The sequence below is a fragment of the Carettochelys insculpta genome, chromosome 1 (genome assembly GCF_033958435.1).
Source record: "Carettochelys insculpta isolate YL-2023 chromosome 1, ASM3395843v1, whole genome shotgun sequence".
Taxonomy (NCBI): domain Eukaryota; kingdom Metazoa; phylum Chordata; order Testudines; family Carettochelyidae; genus Carettochelys; species Carettochelys insculpta.
Window position 1 is genome coordinate 304,775,782 of NC_134137.1, and position 17,177 is coordinate 304,792,958.

The window sequence follows — 17,177 nt, forward strand, 5'->3', positions numbered from 1 at the left end:
ATGCTACACAAGAAAAAAAATGCAATTTCAAAACATCATTTTGTATTGTACCAGAAAGCAGAAGTATTCTTGTTGTATAGGAATTCATACAATTATTAAAGCATATCAAAACTGCCCACTCTTGCAAACATTTGCCTGCGGAAGAGCTAAATGGTAGGGCTCAGAGTAATGAGCCAAATATTAAAATAACATTATCAATATTTGCTCATAAACATGAGAATAATATCTAAAGCACAAGGGTAAAGAGTTGAATTCTGTAAACTTACCAGGAATTGATATGAGAAAACTATATTCTTTCCAGTTTTACACTCATGCATGTACCTTTCTGGGAGTGCTCTAAAAGCTTGTGAAGTTTCACTAACCTGCCAAAACCCAATGATAGCAGTAAGGACAACACACACAGATCTTACCTCTGTTGAAGTGCAAGAGAATTTTGTTTTTTATTTCAGTGTGAAGAACACTGGGTTCTTCCATCCCAATAACCATCTTTACTGAAAGCCCTGAATGCTTTAGCTCAGAAAGTCAAATAGCAAGAACTGTCCCACCTCTCTTTGTTTTTGTTATTAATAACCTCTTTAATAAACACATTGGCTATCTATCAGCGGCTGATCTATAGAAAGATGAAAGCTTGTTGGAAGGAGAAATAGAAAGCAAAATAGAAAAAAACACATTTGAAATATTAGAGTAATATTTCTGGAGGGTAAAATGTGAAATATTTTGCTAAAAACCAAAGACTGTTCTTTTCACTTAGGGAAAGCTGGCATGTTTGTTTCTTTAGATTTTATGAATATATATTGTTATTTGTACAATTTTTGTGAAATTGGCATTGAATACAAAGCTTTGATTATTTTCAGAACAGCTCACATCACTCATTTTTAGCAAAATGAAGAGAGGACAAGAAAGTGAGAGAGCCACTTGTTTGTTTTTGTTTGTCCAGTCATGGTTAGATGGTTACAACTAATCAACATTATTTGTAGGGAACCAAATTTCAGGTGGATATGTATAGTTGAAATTCAGGTATGTGAAAGAGATCAAAGGCTATTCTTACCATTGACTCTGGTTGCCAAAGAAATTTGGCTGAAAAAGCCAGACCAGCAGTGTCACATCTAAGGTTTTTATCTACATTGGTAACTGAGCCACTAAAAACTGAGTTACTAAAAGCTATATAGTGTAGACATCTCCTGAGTTGGGACACTCATGCTTTGAACTCTGTGGCACATATTCACTCTTCATGAAGCCTCATGGAGCCCAGAACTGGGAACAGACGCTCATGCATTGGGTCACAAGGTCACTTAAATTTAGTCCAGCTGCTCCTCTGTCATACTGGAAGGGAAGGGGCTCCATCATTAGGCAAACCCAGGCCCCTCGTTGGTGGAGAAGTGTCCTGCCTCCATGCACTGCTGTTATTGGCAGGAAGAGGGAGCTAGTGAAACCCAGCTTGTTTGGCAGTGAGACCCAATCATTCAAGGGCAGACAAAAATTGAAGCTGAGTGGTGGAAGGGAGTCATTGATGCGGGGGGTGGGGGTGAGTTGAGTGGTATGTGGCAGCTTTAATAAAAGACTTTCCCTCTCAACAATCTGGCTCAATCATTTTTTTTCTGGGACTGTGATCCACCATCTCTCTGTGTCAGTACAGATTTCAAAACTCACGCATTAGTCCTCTGCAAAAGTGTCAACCTCTTTAGTCAGCTATAGAGGGAGTAGGAGAGAGGCAATGATGATTCAAATACGAACACAGAAGCAGAAACATAAATTTGTCAAGAATCAGTGCAAACTAAAGGTCAGACACAGAATTGCACAGTGCAGTAATAAACATTTGTAATCTGATGTGGATGGGCTAGCTCCTCATCTTATGCAAACCAGCACACTTTCACTGAGCTCAATGGAGTAATGTCAATTTATGCAAGCTGAGGGTCTGGTCTCCATATTACAGATGCTAATTCTGTTAGTGAATGATGGATTTATGATTTGAGAGTTCTTATAAAGCATATACACTATCATATATCTTGGAGTTTTGGCGGGGAGGTTAAAATGGATCAGAATCTCCTGTGAAATCAAGTCTAATTCTGGGAGAGATGGTAGAATATTTTCCTGCAGAAAATGTTTCATTTTAGTTATATTAGACTCATTTAATATGTGAGTAATTTTTACATTTCTTAATCCCTGAGATACTGGTCTCTCCCTTTGCTATGTCTGAATGGCAATCTTTAAAAGTGCTGGTGCAGGTGGCTCTGCAACAATGATGTGCTTGATAATAAAGGACAGGCCTGGAGCAGGAAGGAAGACAGCCTATGTCTTTGTCCCCTGGTTTTGAAGTAATCATGTGATTACAGCCAAATCTCCATTCTTAGTATCTTTTGAAAAAGTAAATTTCTATGTCTCTTGGTGGTGAAGAAGAATTTGAGAGTGTGACCACGTCTAACCAACAAAAAGAAATATGACTGAGTTGACAGTCAGCCAGGAGCCATAGCTCTGAGCCGGATGAAATGCCCAATACATCTAAATTGTGTGTTAACACCATGGCCTGCTGTTCCAGAGACTTGCCACATCATGCCAGCAGAAACCTCTGTGGCAGGAGAAGAATCAAATATGCCCTAGCTGTTGGGGTGAGTGCCGACCATCCTTATGTGTCTTGAGAAAATGTTGTTCCCACTTCTCCTCAGGGCGCAGATATTTGTGCTGAAGGTTCTTGCTTTGTCCTTGGACTTTCTGAGAAAGGAGAGAAGGCCTCTCCAACCATATTTTTAGGGATGTTAGCCATCCCCTGACTCATTGACAGGGTAGTTGGTGAGAAAAGTTCTCTATAATCTAGGCTTCTACCTGTAAAGAACAAGAGTTACAAACAAATAATATATTCTCTCTAGGGAGGAAAAAAATATCTTACACAGATGCCAAAGGCACAGAGATCTCACTATCAAACAGTGCTTAAAACATAAAAATAGGAAATAGAAAACACAGGAAGTTATAATAGCTGTGGACTTACACAGTACTAAGTGCACACAGACACCTGTGAATTATTAGAATCCCTCCCACATGAATTGTAGGAGGAATATGAAAGATGATAATGGGAAGAAGAAAAAGGAAAGGTACTGTATTACTTGTCTATATCCAGTATTCAGATCATCCCTTCTGACCTTGGACCAGAAACACGGGAGACGTACAAAACTTTGAGAATAAGATCAAGTGCACTGATTTTACCAAAGTCAGCAGAAGAGGAGGGATGGGATACTGTCATAAGCTGCATGTGATAATTTTGATCTTTAAAGAAGGAGTTTGCTTTCAAATCAAAGGCTGGTATTTTAATAGTATCTGGGTCAAAAGAAGTTGGCACAGAAGTTTCTTGTCTGATACTTCTACTGGATTCCAAAGAGGAAGAAGAACAGAATTGTGTCAAAGTAGTTGACGCACCACCTAAGGATTTTCATTTTATGTTGAGATTCTTTAAAAAGGGAATATTTAAAAGAAATTTACTGTGATCCTCTTTTTTTTTTTAAACTGATCACGGGGTTTTAGTTTTAGGCTTAATATTTTGTGATCTAGAATGCCCGCAAACTATTTTAGATTTCTTTAGAACTATTAAAATAGTTTATAATTATAATTTTTCTTCTAACTTGTACATTTGATTTCATGGTACTCAGATAACACTGATTTACAGGGTGATAGATGTGAAAAGTTTCTCTTGTAATTTCTTAAAGGGAATTAAATATTTTAAAAATTGTTTTTCTATGAAATATCCAGCATAAGAAGAATGTGATTGTGGAGATGGGTTGCATTTGCACTAATTTGCAGTGGCTTCACAATTTTCTCATAGGATTTCACCATTTCTGAGTAAGGTACACAAAAAACAACATACTCATGATACCTTAGCCTCATACAGTGCTCTGAAGATTATATTAGGGCTATTGACAAATATAGTTTTTGATCTATATTTGAATGACCATTGTAACTAGTTCTAGCCGGTAGTCCACACATCAATTAATATATACAACTCGGATATCTCTTTCTGTGCCATGTTTTAGTCAATTCTTCCAAAATCTCTTCCTCTGTTTAAGTGACTTCTACCAAACTAGATTACAGCAATTCAAGTTAGAAAATGAGTGACAGTCACAATGTGATTGTTCTTTCCTCATTTCCAGAGCACAATGAAGGGTGCATTTGTACATTTCTATTTCCTTCTGCATTGCTATGAAGGAAGATTCTTCCTCATTTTCAACAGCCTTATCTCCTCTCAGCTCCCTGAGTGCCAGAAAAGCTCAGAGGTGTCAGAATTCTGTTGGGCTCAGTGAATTGTGTTTCTGGAATTTTCCTCAGTGGAGGCCATGCTCCCTTTTTGTCCCTTTTCATGTGCAGACAGATGCCATCCTGCAGGAAAAGCTGTTCTTCTGCTGGTTCACATACAGAAAGGAGCTATTCTGCAAGGAAAGCCGCACTGCTTATTCTTCTCTCCTTCTCTTCCTCCCTCCCACACAGCCTACTGCCGCTAGGGCCAAGCTCTCCTTGGTCCGATTGACCTGTAACTTCTCAGCATCAGCCACAAAGGGGATCTGAAAGACTAAAACAACACTAAGCCCTGTTTACTCACTCCTAGATTTTTGCATGGAAACACTGAAGGCCTGCAAGGGACTGAGCCTAGAAGGTTCTCTGTTCTTCCTGAAACTTATCAACACAGAGCTGAGCCATGAGAGACACAAAATGGAAAAGCACTGCAGCAGAGGATGTATTCCTCCACCTCCTACAAAGAAAAGGTGAGATATCAAGTGTGAGGGGTCCTTGTGCAAGGATCTATGAAGCAGTCTCCAGCCCATTATGCTTCTGGGCTCAGTTATCCGACAGCATTGCATTTACTAGCTCCTCACTAATGTCACAGTGGCCTAGAAAGAGCTGAAAACATGCTAACCTCTTCCAGCGTCACAGGGATATCTTGATCAACAGCATTTCCACTCACTAAATGGACCATGAATATGTGCTTAAGGAAATAGTTAAGAAAAGCAACTGTGAAAGCACTCACTAGTAAAAACAAAACAGAATCATGTACAGTACGGTCTGTAAGTCTACCTGGTAATCAGTGTTCCATGCAGTCTGAATTCCACCCAAAATTATTCCATTAAGCATTCTGTTTTCTCACAGGGTGAAAAAAATAGGGTTATTTTAATGTCTGCAGGCTGCATGGCCTTAGAACTGTGAAAAGCTTGTTGTGTGTGCAGACAGCAAAACTATATCCATGTTATAAAGAGAAAAGTCTGCGCTATGTGCAACAATGCAGTTTATCACAAGGTCAGTTCTCTTCCTGCCCCCAAATGTGATGACCAAGCTCCATCTCTCTCTCTTTTATTTTAAGCCAAACTGAGGTGCAATCAATTCAGGGTTGTTTTTCCAACCTCCACAGGTAAAGTGAATATCCAAAGAAACCAATGAAGAGCTGCTGAAATCTCCACAATGTCAATATGTATCTTTTTAGCTCCACACACATTCAAGAACACATAGCTGTGACCCTTCTAATCTTTTATTCCATAGGGACAAGGAGACCTTTAAAACCATCTAGCTGATTTCCCTTCACTCACTAAAACAACAGCCTGGTCTTCTTGCTATTGTAACTACATCCTCTTATCAGAATCCCTGAGAAGGAGAGGGAAGTTTCATTCTTCCAGCATCTGCTTTCTCTCCATGAATTCATTAAAAGCCCATTTTACTTCTCACTTTCCAGTGGCTGAGCCAGGCTTTGATTACTGTGAAATTTACTTTACCCATTACTGCTGCAAGCCTGTTCTCCTGCAGCAACAAAGGGCCATACCCCTGCATGTAATAGCAAGAGCTGGCTGTCTCCAGTATGGGGCTTTTTGACATCACTTTCTCACTTGTTTTCCAGGGTTTAAGTGGACAGCCAGTTACTCAAAATGTTCTGAGGAGCGTAGTGAGGTCAGACAAGGCTTTTGAAGTGATGCATTAGGGCTCACTGAGTTGTTTGGGTATTGTGTTATGGTCATATTTCCACCTTTGGTGCAATAAGAACTTGTAGAGGAACTGGGAGGCACTGTACTAAGTGTGGGAAATATGGCTCTGTTAGCTCCCTGCAAACACCCCCTTTTTCTGTACCCAGTATCAGTTTGCTAAAACTGGACATTATAACCTAAATTAATCATAATAAACCAAATAAGTCACCATATCCAATTTGGACTGCATACGCTTTACGGTGCAATTAAGAGAAGCATAGTCAGCCTCATGATGTATGATATCCCAGGCTGGAGACGCAAATGTGGTGTCTTCCTCTTTGGCACAGTAGCTTGAGATGGTGATAGGACTATACGCAGAACTGCAGAGTGGAACCCTTGGAGAGGGCATCTGCTTTGCTGGTGTTTAAAGATGATCTTAAGACTAATATTTTGATTTCCTGCATTTTGTGATTTTAACTGTGTGGTTTTAATATTGCATTAATGAGAGCTTTTGAATTTATTTTCCTAGTTTTGTGCTTATTTTAAAAGGGAAAATGCTTCAAATTCCATGCACAGGGCCAGGCAGATAGGCAAAACAGGAGGATCTCTAGGCATGGATGGGCTTGTGGCCAGAGAGAGGATTTATTAGAAATTTATTAGGAACTGGGGAACATTAGGAGTTTGTGCAGGAAGGATGGGCTCCACCTAAACCAATATGGAACCAGAGTGCCGGAATATAATACTAAAAAGGTCATAGAGGAATTTTTAAAGTAAAGGTGGGGGAAAGCCAATATTGCAGTGGGGCGCATGGTTCATATAGACACCTGTTGGGGTGGGAATACTTTATATTCTAGGAAAGAGGAGAGGATTGAAGTTAATAAAGTACAGGTATTATACTATATTATATATTTTATAACTGCTTGTATATAAATGCTAGAAAGCTAAATAGTAAGTTATGTGGACTCGAGTGCCTGGTATTAAATGAGGACACTAATATAACAGGCATCACAGAAACTTAGTGAAAATTAATGGGATATGGTTATATGAGAATACAAAAGATACAGGAATGAGATACTAGGTGCTTGTGCGACACATTATATGTGAAAGAAAACAGAATCAAATATAGAAAAAATCTCAAGTGTATCAAATGGTACTATAGAATCTTTATGGCTAGAAATTGCATACTTGAATGGTAAGAAAACAGAAGTAGGAATATACTCACAACCACCTGACAATGACGGTGACAGTGACTGTGAAGTGCTTAGAGAGATTAGAGAGGCTACAGAGACAGAAAACTTAATAATAATTGGGGCTTTCAACTATCTTGATACTGATTACGCACAAGTCACCTCCAGATGGGATTCTGAGACAAAATTTCTAGAAACTACCAATGACCACTTCTTGGAGCTACTTGTCCAGAAACCCATAAGGGCAAAGGCAATTCTTCATGTAGTCCTAATGGAAGCACACCATCTGTTCCAAGAGGTGAATACAGCTGCATTCTCAGTAATAAAGACCATATAATAAAGGCTCAAACCAACTGTATACTCCTCCAAAAAACAAAACAAAACAGAAAGAAGAACTAAAAAGTGCCACCATGGCTAAACAGAAGAATAGAAGAATAGAAGAATAGAATCTGCAAATTCGACGCCCTCAGCTCTGGCTTAAACAAAGACTGCGAATGGCTGGCTAAATACAGAAGCAGCTTCCCCTCCCTTGGTGTTCACACCTCCAGATCAACTGCTGGTAGTAAGCCTCACCCTTGCTGACTGAGCTAACCTTGTTATCCCCACCCTTACTCTGGCTTATTTATATCTGGCCCTGCAGATTTCCAAGACCAGCATCTGATGAAGTGAGTCTGTGCTCACGAAAGCTCATGCTCAAAACTTTTCTGTTAGTCTAAAAGGTGCCACAGGACCCTTCGTTGCTGTTACAGATCCAGACTAACACGGCTACCCCTCCGATACAGAACAGAAGAGGTTCTCAGATACAAAAGGTAGCCTTTAAAAATTGGAAGTCAAACTGTATTGAGGAAAAGAAAAAGGAGGATAAATTGTGGTAAGTAAAACATAAAACTATGATTGGGCAGGCCAAGCAAGATTTTGAAGGGCAGTTAACAAAAGACACAAAAAGTAAATAGCAATTACTTTTAAATATATCAGAAGCCTTCCAAACAATCAGTAGGACCTGTGCACAATCAAGCTGTAAATGACAGGGCTGTCGAGAGAAGCTGTTAAATGAATTTTTTGCATTGGCTTTTACTGTAGAACCTTTGAGGAAGATTCCTACACCTGAGCCATTCATTTTAGGTAACAAGTCTGAGGAACTACCCCAGTTGAAGAGTCATTAGAAAAGATTTAGAGAAAAAATAATAAATTAATAAGTGGCCTCCAGCAGTAGATGGTATTCACTCACAAATACTTAAGGCTCTCAAATATTAAACTGTGCAATTCCTACATGTGGTTATATCACTTTCTCTTAAATCAGCCTCTTAAATCAGATGACTGGGCAGTAGCTATGTACTGCCGATTTTAAAAAAAGGGTCCGGAGGTGATCCTGTTGGTTACAGGCTAGCAAGTCTATCTGCCGCATAAAGAAAACTGGCTGAAATCACAGTAAAAGATAGAATTACCAGACAGATCTATGGACTTGGTATGCTGGAAGAAAGTCAATACTGCTTTGGTAAAGAGGGATCATCTCTCACAATATATATCAGAAATCTTTGAGGATATCAACAAGCAGGTGGATAAGAGGGATCCAGTTGATATAGTATTCTTGGACTTTCAGAAATCCTTTGACAAAGCTTCATGCCAAAGATTGGTAAATAGAGTATGCAGTCATAGGATAAAAAGAAAGGGACTCTTGTGAATTAGTACTGGTGAAAAGATAGGAAAAAGGGCAGAAAGAAGTATCAGTTTCCACATTGTGAACAGTGGAGTCCCTCAAGGATTTGTACTTGGACTCGCTCAATTCAAAAATCCTCATAAATTATCTGGAAAAAGGATTAAACAGAGATATGCCAAAATTAGCAGACAATACTAAAATTATTCAAGATAATTAAATCCAAAGCTGACCAAAGAGTTACAAAGGTACCTCACAACTTGGATGACAAAATGTCAGATGAAATTCAAAGTAGTGCACATTGTAAAATAATCCCAACTATGCATCCAAAATGGTGGGTTATAAATTAGCTGTTACCATTAAAAAAAAGAGAGATGTTGGCGTCACTGTGGATGGTTCTCTGAAAACATCTGCTCCGTAATAAAAGCCTGCAGAAATCTAGGAACCATTAGGAAAGGGATAGATAATAAGATAGAAACTATCATAGTGCTACTATGTAAATTTATGGTATTCCCACATGTTGAATGTTGCATTCGGTTTGAGTCTCTCCATGTCTAAAAAGATATACTAAAATTGGAAAAGGCACAGAAAAGGGAAAGATATCTGATCTCAATTATAGAGCCACTTCCATACAAAGAGCAATTAAAAAGACTGGGACTGCCCAGCTTTGAAAATAGATGGCTAAGGTGAGAAACCATATAGATGTATAAAGTTATGAATGGTGTGGGGAAGGTGAATAGGCAATTGTTATTTACCCCTTCACTTAACAACAGAATTAATGGTCACCTAATTACATTCATTGTCAGCAGGTTTAAATCATGCATAAGGAAGTACTTCACAAAATGCACAATTAACCTGTGGAATTCATTGCCAGTAGATATTGTGAAGACTCATAATATAACCAGGTTAGAAAAATAGATACATTCATTGAGGTCTATCAGTGGCTATTAGCTGAAATGGTCATGATACAACCCAGGTGCTACTAAATCTCTGACTGCTGGCAGCCAGAATGGGACAACAGTGAATGGATCACTAGATAACTGCTTGTTCTGTTCATTCCTGTTGAAGCATCTGGCACTTGCCACCGTCAGAAAACAAGATATTGGGTTAGATAAGCTATTGGTTTAAACTAGTATGGCCATTCTTGTGTGCTTGAGTGACTTACTCCTGGTTACATAGAAGAGAGGCAATGGCAGGAGCAGGGATGGAATTCATATGGCCTGATATACAATATCCTGGTGTAGCAAATATACATATTTCCCCAAAATAAAAATCTCTCCCATATAGCAGTGTTTCAGCCGATGCAACTAGAAATGGCTGAGATATGAAATCTTCTTCACAAATACGCAGTGACCTAATAAAAGGTGCAGACCATCATAGCAATTATTCTCTAAGAAACAGGGCTGAATTTTTGATAAGTTTTCAGTGTCACTGTTCATCACAGAGGTGATTAAGTCTATTCCTTTCCCAAAGGCTGAGCTTAAGCAAGAAATTTGCCGTACCAGTGCATTAGATTCAGACCCATTAAATCAGCAGCTATTAGAGTGTCTCTAGAGCTGGATGTTTTTCTACAGATGAAAAAAAAAAACTACAGGAGAAAATTATGGGAGACACAGGGAAATTGGTGGAGATTGATAAACTGCAGCACAGAAGATTATAAAAGGTATATCTTCAGAAAAAACATTCAACTCAATCTTCACCCTGGTACACCAGTGTAATTTTGAAATTACCTCACTGAAATCAGTCTGGTATGGAGCATGCTTTGGTGGACACCTTAAAGTGCACTCACAGTATTAAGATTACACAATAACATGACTAAAGTAATAGCAAGAGATACTGATTATATTGGTACCAGTAAAAAGAAGCCATTGTTTTGGTGTTTTCAGTTTTGGTCTAGATTTGATATGGTGAAAATGCATACTAAAAAGCAGTACATTTATTTTGTTGCATATCACTTTTAAACTTGAGCTTTCTAGTACATTTTGACTTAATATAGTTTAAGTATGGAGAAAATGACAACCATTTATCCCACAAAAAATCAATTTAGTTCAGCCTTTTGATGTGTCAAAGCTAGGTATAAATCTGAGCTGAGGAGCCACAGCTGTCAGGAGACTAAATATATCAGAGCTTTAGATTAGGCGTGTCCAAATAGCAAAATAAACCTACCGCAATTGACAATCCAGAACAGTCATGAGACACAACATAGATAAGGATGACATAGAAGGAAGAAATAAAAATTAAAACATCCATGCACAAACATTAGTAAACACCATGGAGAAATGACCCTTTGCACAGATAAGATGTTATTTATTCATCTCCTTTACAAAATAAAGACTGATCCCGCAACCTTTACTCACGGGACTGGTTCTACTGGAGCAAGCTGCTCTATTTGCATGAATAAGAGTTGGTGTCCTGAGTAAGGGTTTCAGGATCAGGATCCTAATCTGTATTTTAAATATTTTCCATCTTCACAACAATAACATTTATTTAAATATCATATTAAAATTATTTTAAGTAAAAAAGACAAGCTGAAATATAACATCTATCTGAATATTGGACATTACACAATTCAGTATCTTATAGTTACCAGTGATAAGGCTATAGTTCAGCTCTATTAGCACGGACCCATGTGACCATGCAGAGCAATCATTGGCTTCAAAGGGGCGCTAAGGCCACTTCTACACTTGCCCCCGCTTTCTGGAAGGGGCATGGTAATGAGTGGAGTGGAAGATGCAAATGAGGCACAGATTAAAATATCTTGCGCCTCATTTGAATATTCTCACAAGATCTCGCTTTCAGAAGATCCCCTTCTGGAAGCAAAAGCTGCTGTGTGGACAGAGCTGCTTTGGAAGGAAACAGGGGTCCTTCCAAAGGAAATTCCCCTTCTGTAAGACCCTTTTTTCAGAAAGAAAGGTGCTTTCAAAAGCGGGGCTTCCTTTCAAAGGAACCCCATCTACGTGGCTAGTTCACATTTCAAAAGCTGCACTTCCAGTGCAGTGAGTGGCTATCATTATGCAAATGAGGCACTGAATAGTTATATCTGCACCTTATTTGCATTTTCAAACCGCTGCATTTACTCACCCCTTCCAAAAGGGAGGGGCAGTGTAGATGCGGCCTTAGTGTGTAGCTACGCTATTTTGGAATAAGCTATTTCCAAATACTTCTTCTGGAATAGCTTATTCAGGAATAATGTTGTTGTGTAGATATAGCCTGGGTGGGAACGGGGGCTACCACTAGCAGGATGAGGGCATTGAGTCAGTGGAATGTTACTGATTTACTGATTTTAAAGAATATTTACTGAAGAATTTGAGGAAGGAAAAAATAAATTACTGGGGGGGGCCCAGTAATTTAGCTCCAGCAAGTGTAATAATGAAGTTAATGGACTTTGCATGTACTGTGGGCTAGCACTTGCAAGCAATCTTTAGCTTACAGAGAGGGTATTGAGAACTTAAAGCTTTCACTGAAAATAAAAGGAGCTGAAGGCATTGGGCTGAAAACCAGGAGCAATCAGAACTTTGCAGGGGAGGGCCTAACAACTGCATGTCACCATACATGGTCTATGCAATAATACTTCTCATGTGGATGAGAGCAGTGGTTCTCAGCCAGGGGGTTGGAGGAGGCTTTTTCATATATATTTGTCTGTTTTCTTTAAAATGTATCTCCTTGACATCTGGGAGGCACTGTTTTGCTATTTGATTTGTAACTGAGAGATACTAAAATAATTATCTCCTGAAATATATTGCACATTACATTTAGCATGACACTGTCTTCACATGGAAACGCTAAACCTGAAGTATTGATTCAAGCATTAATCATTAACTGGTTGTGCTTACACTGAAAAACAAATACTGCAAGTGTGATAAAGGAATTAAAGTTGATAGGAGCTGCTAGGTACCACTGATTTAAATGCCAGGCTACTGATTTAAGTGCCTAAATATGGACCTACAAGGCTAACTTTAGTAACCCATTTCTGATAATGATGGAATGAAACATTAGTGGAAATGTGATAGTTTCACTGGTGTCACAGGATATGATAATTTCATCCATCATGGGATCCAACCCTATATGTTTAGTGGGGCTTACATTTAGCAACGTATCACAGAATACATTTTAAAAATATGGACACAGTTATTTAAAAATAATAGTAAACCATTTGAAGATGTTAAGTTCTATATGACTTGCAACTGTAGCTTTTTGTGTGTTTTTAGCAAAGTTGTGATTATCTTTGCAACAGTGAATTAATATCTAAAATTTTACCTTGGTTTTCCCTCCAAAAAGGGGCTGTGTCAAACTCACCATTAACTGTTGAGTACAATTTTGTATTTTAATACCTGCTAGTGCTAGAATTCTTGGTCATTTATCCAGGTTATAGCAAATGCAATAAACAACTCTTTATAACATACTGTAAATTACAAAAACCATCTTACATGATAAAGAACAAAGCCCATACAGATATCTATCAACAACATACATGATACTTGTCCTACAAAAAATGTTAGAGCTGTTATTGTGAATATCATTTAATAGTAAACAACAGAGATCACTTTGAATTTTATCCTGCAAATGAGCAAACACTATTTTCAAAATTATTTTCACCTCCATGGTCAAAAGTTAATTAAATTTGGCCAAGACTAACTCAGCAATTAATGAGCTGCTTTTTCACACAATATCTCAAAGGGAAATATTTCACAATTACGTAGTATTAGTAAATGTAGAACAAATTCTACAGACATAACACAGGGGTTCCATGAAGAGCCCATCAAAGTGCCTGAATCAAAACAGTGTAAAATTTTTTTGTTTCACATTTTCAATACAGGTTGAACTTCTCTAGTCTGGTACCCTTGGGACCTGACCAGTGCTGAATGAGAAAATTTGCTGAACCATGGGAGGTCAATATTGTCTAGCACATTAACAGCATTCTTGGTGCTTATTTAGAAGATATTGATGGGTAAATTAGAGCTAAATAACAGCACAGAACACAGAGAGCCAGTACTGGTGAATGTAAACAAACTTTACTGGACCGTAGGAGATTTGGTCACACCCCTAAGTGGATGTCTGACTAACTAAAATTCTGCCAGACCATGGATATTGCTGGATCAGAGTGTGCCAGACTAGAGTGGTTCTACCTGTATTAAATAAAACAAAATCCTCATTAGACTTTTGCAAGAAAGGATTCAAGATTTCTGCTCAATAACATTTCTGAGCTTCACCTCACCAGTCCCCTTAACTGTGGAATTTAACATATTTTGTGGCACTTTTGATGGTGTTAACCTATATACAGTGGTCACAATTAAAATATTGATCCATGTAGTCTTAAAGTAATGAAGTTTTTATTTCAACTTATTAGGCACAGGGAATGCCTGTAATTCCTTGGCAAAGCTAATCACTTTCCAAAGATGCGTATCAACTTGTCAGTGCTAGCCACTTCAAATGGAGAGTGCATTTTCTGTTAAGGGCAAACCGAATTTAGTCAGTGGGTCTGCAAATGCCAGGACTAAGGGAATACTGAAGACTTCTCTGCCTGGATACAGCATGCTGCTAAGAGCTTCATGCTGCTACTATGGGGGTCAACTGTGGAACTTCTGCTGACTACCGTGGTGCAGGGGTAGAATCATAAAGAGAGGTGGGGGAGTCTAATCTTCCTCATGCAAATCCTAACTATTTGCAGAAGTGAAGCTGAAACATCTACTCCATGCAAAAAGGTTTTGTGCTGCAGTTCCTTAATTCTTCTGAATATGCATTATTTGAAAAACATACTCCTGTGTGTCCTTGGCGGCTGGAATACTTCGAGATGATCGATGCACAAATATGATTCTCCCCCCCTACCCACTGAACTGATCAAACTTAGCACTAATTAGATAAATAATTAAGAAGGTTTCGTCTGTATTTTACCATCCCCTTTATTTACTGCACAATTGAACTCTTTATCTGCCCTTCCTACAAGAAGCCAACACTGTGGAATTTTCTTCTGCTCAGAAGTGTAGACAAATAATCTTCTTCCCAATCAGTGTTAATCTAGTCTGTGGCTATACGGGAACACTGGATTAAATGCAGGGTCCTGAAACCTTCCAGTTCGTGCCCTGGTAAAGTACCTCTCTTACATGCATCAGGTCTGAGGCAAGGGTTTCCCTGCTGCTTTCAAATTAATGTTCTGCAGACAGCAGCATGATAAGCTGTCCCCAAACCATTCGCTGGCTCTCAGCTAAAATTATATTCTGCCACCTTTCATCTTCTTCTCCTTCCCTTAATCCCTTTGTCCACTCTTCTTTCATTTCTCCCCTTCCTCTCCCCTTTTCCCCCTTCCACTGTTCTTTTGCTGCACTTGGCTTTTTGTCTCTCCCTAGATAAGCTTCTGTAGTAGTCCAGATCTGCTCTTGCAGGTCATTTAGTCTCAGAAGAACTTGAATAGCAGCCCTGTCATCCAAACAACCTCACTATCACACATTGGTCCTCATCAAAGACCTATGCAGTTTGAGGCCACCATTTTCTCCAACAACCGCTCCTCTATGTGGACCAGTCGCAGTGCTCCTCCTCCCATGAAGAGACAAGTTAATTAGAGGCCTTGGAAGGATTTAGCAGCGTGGCCCCCTTAGCAGGGGCACGAAGAGTCAGCATTGTCCACAGGGCACCTCGGGGTTATTAACAGGAACTCCAATACAAAGCGCATAATAGCTGGTCTCCACTACACAACACCACTACCCAACCATTGAAGAATACCATAAATTAATAATTTCTGGAAGACTTGGCACTTTAAACATAAACAGTGTCCAAGGTGGCTACTTTACCTGGTCTTTCATGGTCTTCCCTAAATCTTTAACATCTTTCATGTTAATAGCATTCTTCCCTCCCTTTTCTTTACCCTTCTTCTTGTTCTTCTTTTTGAACAGACATTTCTTACACAGACAAAAGCAGCAGGTAAGGATTAATAGGACTGCAACTATGGCTATGGCTATTAAGGCCCAAGGTGGCACTGCAAGAGAAAAGAAACACACACACAAAGCAGCACACTGTTAATAAATATAAATGTAAAAACCAACAGACTTCATTTGTAGTCAAACCTCTTATCAACCATTTGAGTAAGTATCTAAAAATACTCCATTGAATCTGTGTATGTCCCTCAAATGAACATTTACTCAGAGAACGTTAATATAAGAAAGCATGCATTATCAGCCTACGTATTTTGAAATAAACAACAAATAATGTAACTTGCAGTTATTTAGATTAATTAGTAGGAATTATTTGATTTGTCTAATGTACTCACAAGGTAGGCACTTACCAAAAAAATAAAAACACCAAAAACACCTAGTATTAAAATGTTAATCATGTTTAGAGGGAATTGTTTACTTCTCTCTGAATAATCATTTTTGGAATCCACTGGGCATTAGGATCTGGTAAAGCAACCTAGCTTGAAGTCATGTGGTGCTGAGTAGGAACTCGCCTCGATTGAGGTAAAGAAGTATCTCTGAACTTCATGGTCCTTTTTAATGATCAGCATTTCTCCACTGCTTTATTTGACAGACTAGTGGGCTACTCAGCATAGATGCAGGTCAAAGTCATCAGTAAACAATGACCAAGATTAGAGGCCTGTCCAGTCCAAGCTCTATGCTGATAACAGTCAAGTCCTCCTGATATTGAGCTGCCCTGGAAGGAAATGTGGCACGTCCACACACACACAAGCACTCCCTGTCGAAATAAGGGAACAGGAAAGCCCGCAGACAGGGTCACAGGTTGGACTAGCCCTTCTGAGGCAACAGCAAGCCGCTCCTTTAAAGGGCCGCTCCCAGACACACCTGGCCTGCACAACACAAGGTCTGCAGAGCGCTAGCCACACTCTGACAGACTGACACACAGCAGCCATGGACCCCCAGCAGCAGCAGCAGAAGCAGAAGCAGCAGCATCTGGAAACCTTCAAGGTAGTCACGCAAGGAGCAAGCACCCTGCTATGTGCTGCACAGGAGGCCGCCCAGCAGCCCCGGGCAGGGGGCCCTCCCAGGGGGCAGATGGAGATGCCCCTGACCACTGGGCTCCCCAGTTCCTCCCCTGCTGGGTGCTCCGCTGGCTCTGGAGCTACCCCACCAAATCCGAGTGGTGGGAACAGCTGGTCATGGGGGGAGTGGAACAACGACCAGTGGCTGCAGAACTTCTGCATACGCCGGCAGACCATCCTGGAGCTCTGCCAGTGGCTCACCCCCTCACTGAGGAACCAGGACACATGGATGCGGTGTGCCCTCCCCATCGAGAGGAGGGTCGCAATAGCCGTCTGGAAGCTGGCCACTCCAGACAGCTACTGCTCTGTGGGACACCAGTTTGAAGTGGGAAAGGCCATGGTCGGGGCTGTCATCATGAAGGTAAGGAGGCCTGGGCACGCACCCACTGGGGGGGCAGGGAGGCCAGGGAGGGGGCCAG

At 39.8% G+C, this 17,177-nt stretch overlaps 1 protein-coding gene across 2 annotated transcripts in view; it reads right to left on the reverse strand.

The window, feature by feature from the left end:
* SYT1 (synaptotagmin 1) overlaps positions 1–17,177 on the reverse strand; it is a 178,661-nt gene that overhangs the window by 118,278 nt on the left and 43,206 nt on the right. For both annotated transcript variants that reach the window (XM_074984015.1, XM_074984014.1), the window contains exon 2: positions 15,557–15,741. In XM_074984015.1, coding sequence (XP_074840116.1) covers positions 15,557–15,741 — 185 coding nt within the window. The remainder of the gene's footprint in view (positions 1–15,556; positions 15,742–17,177) is intronic.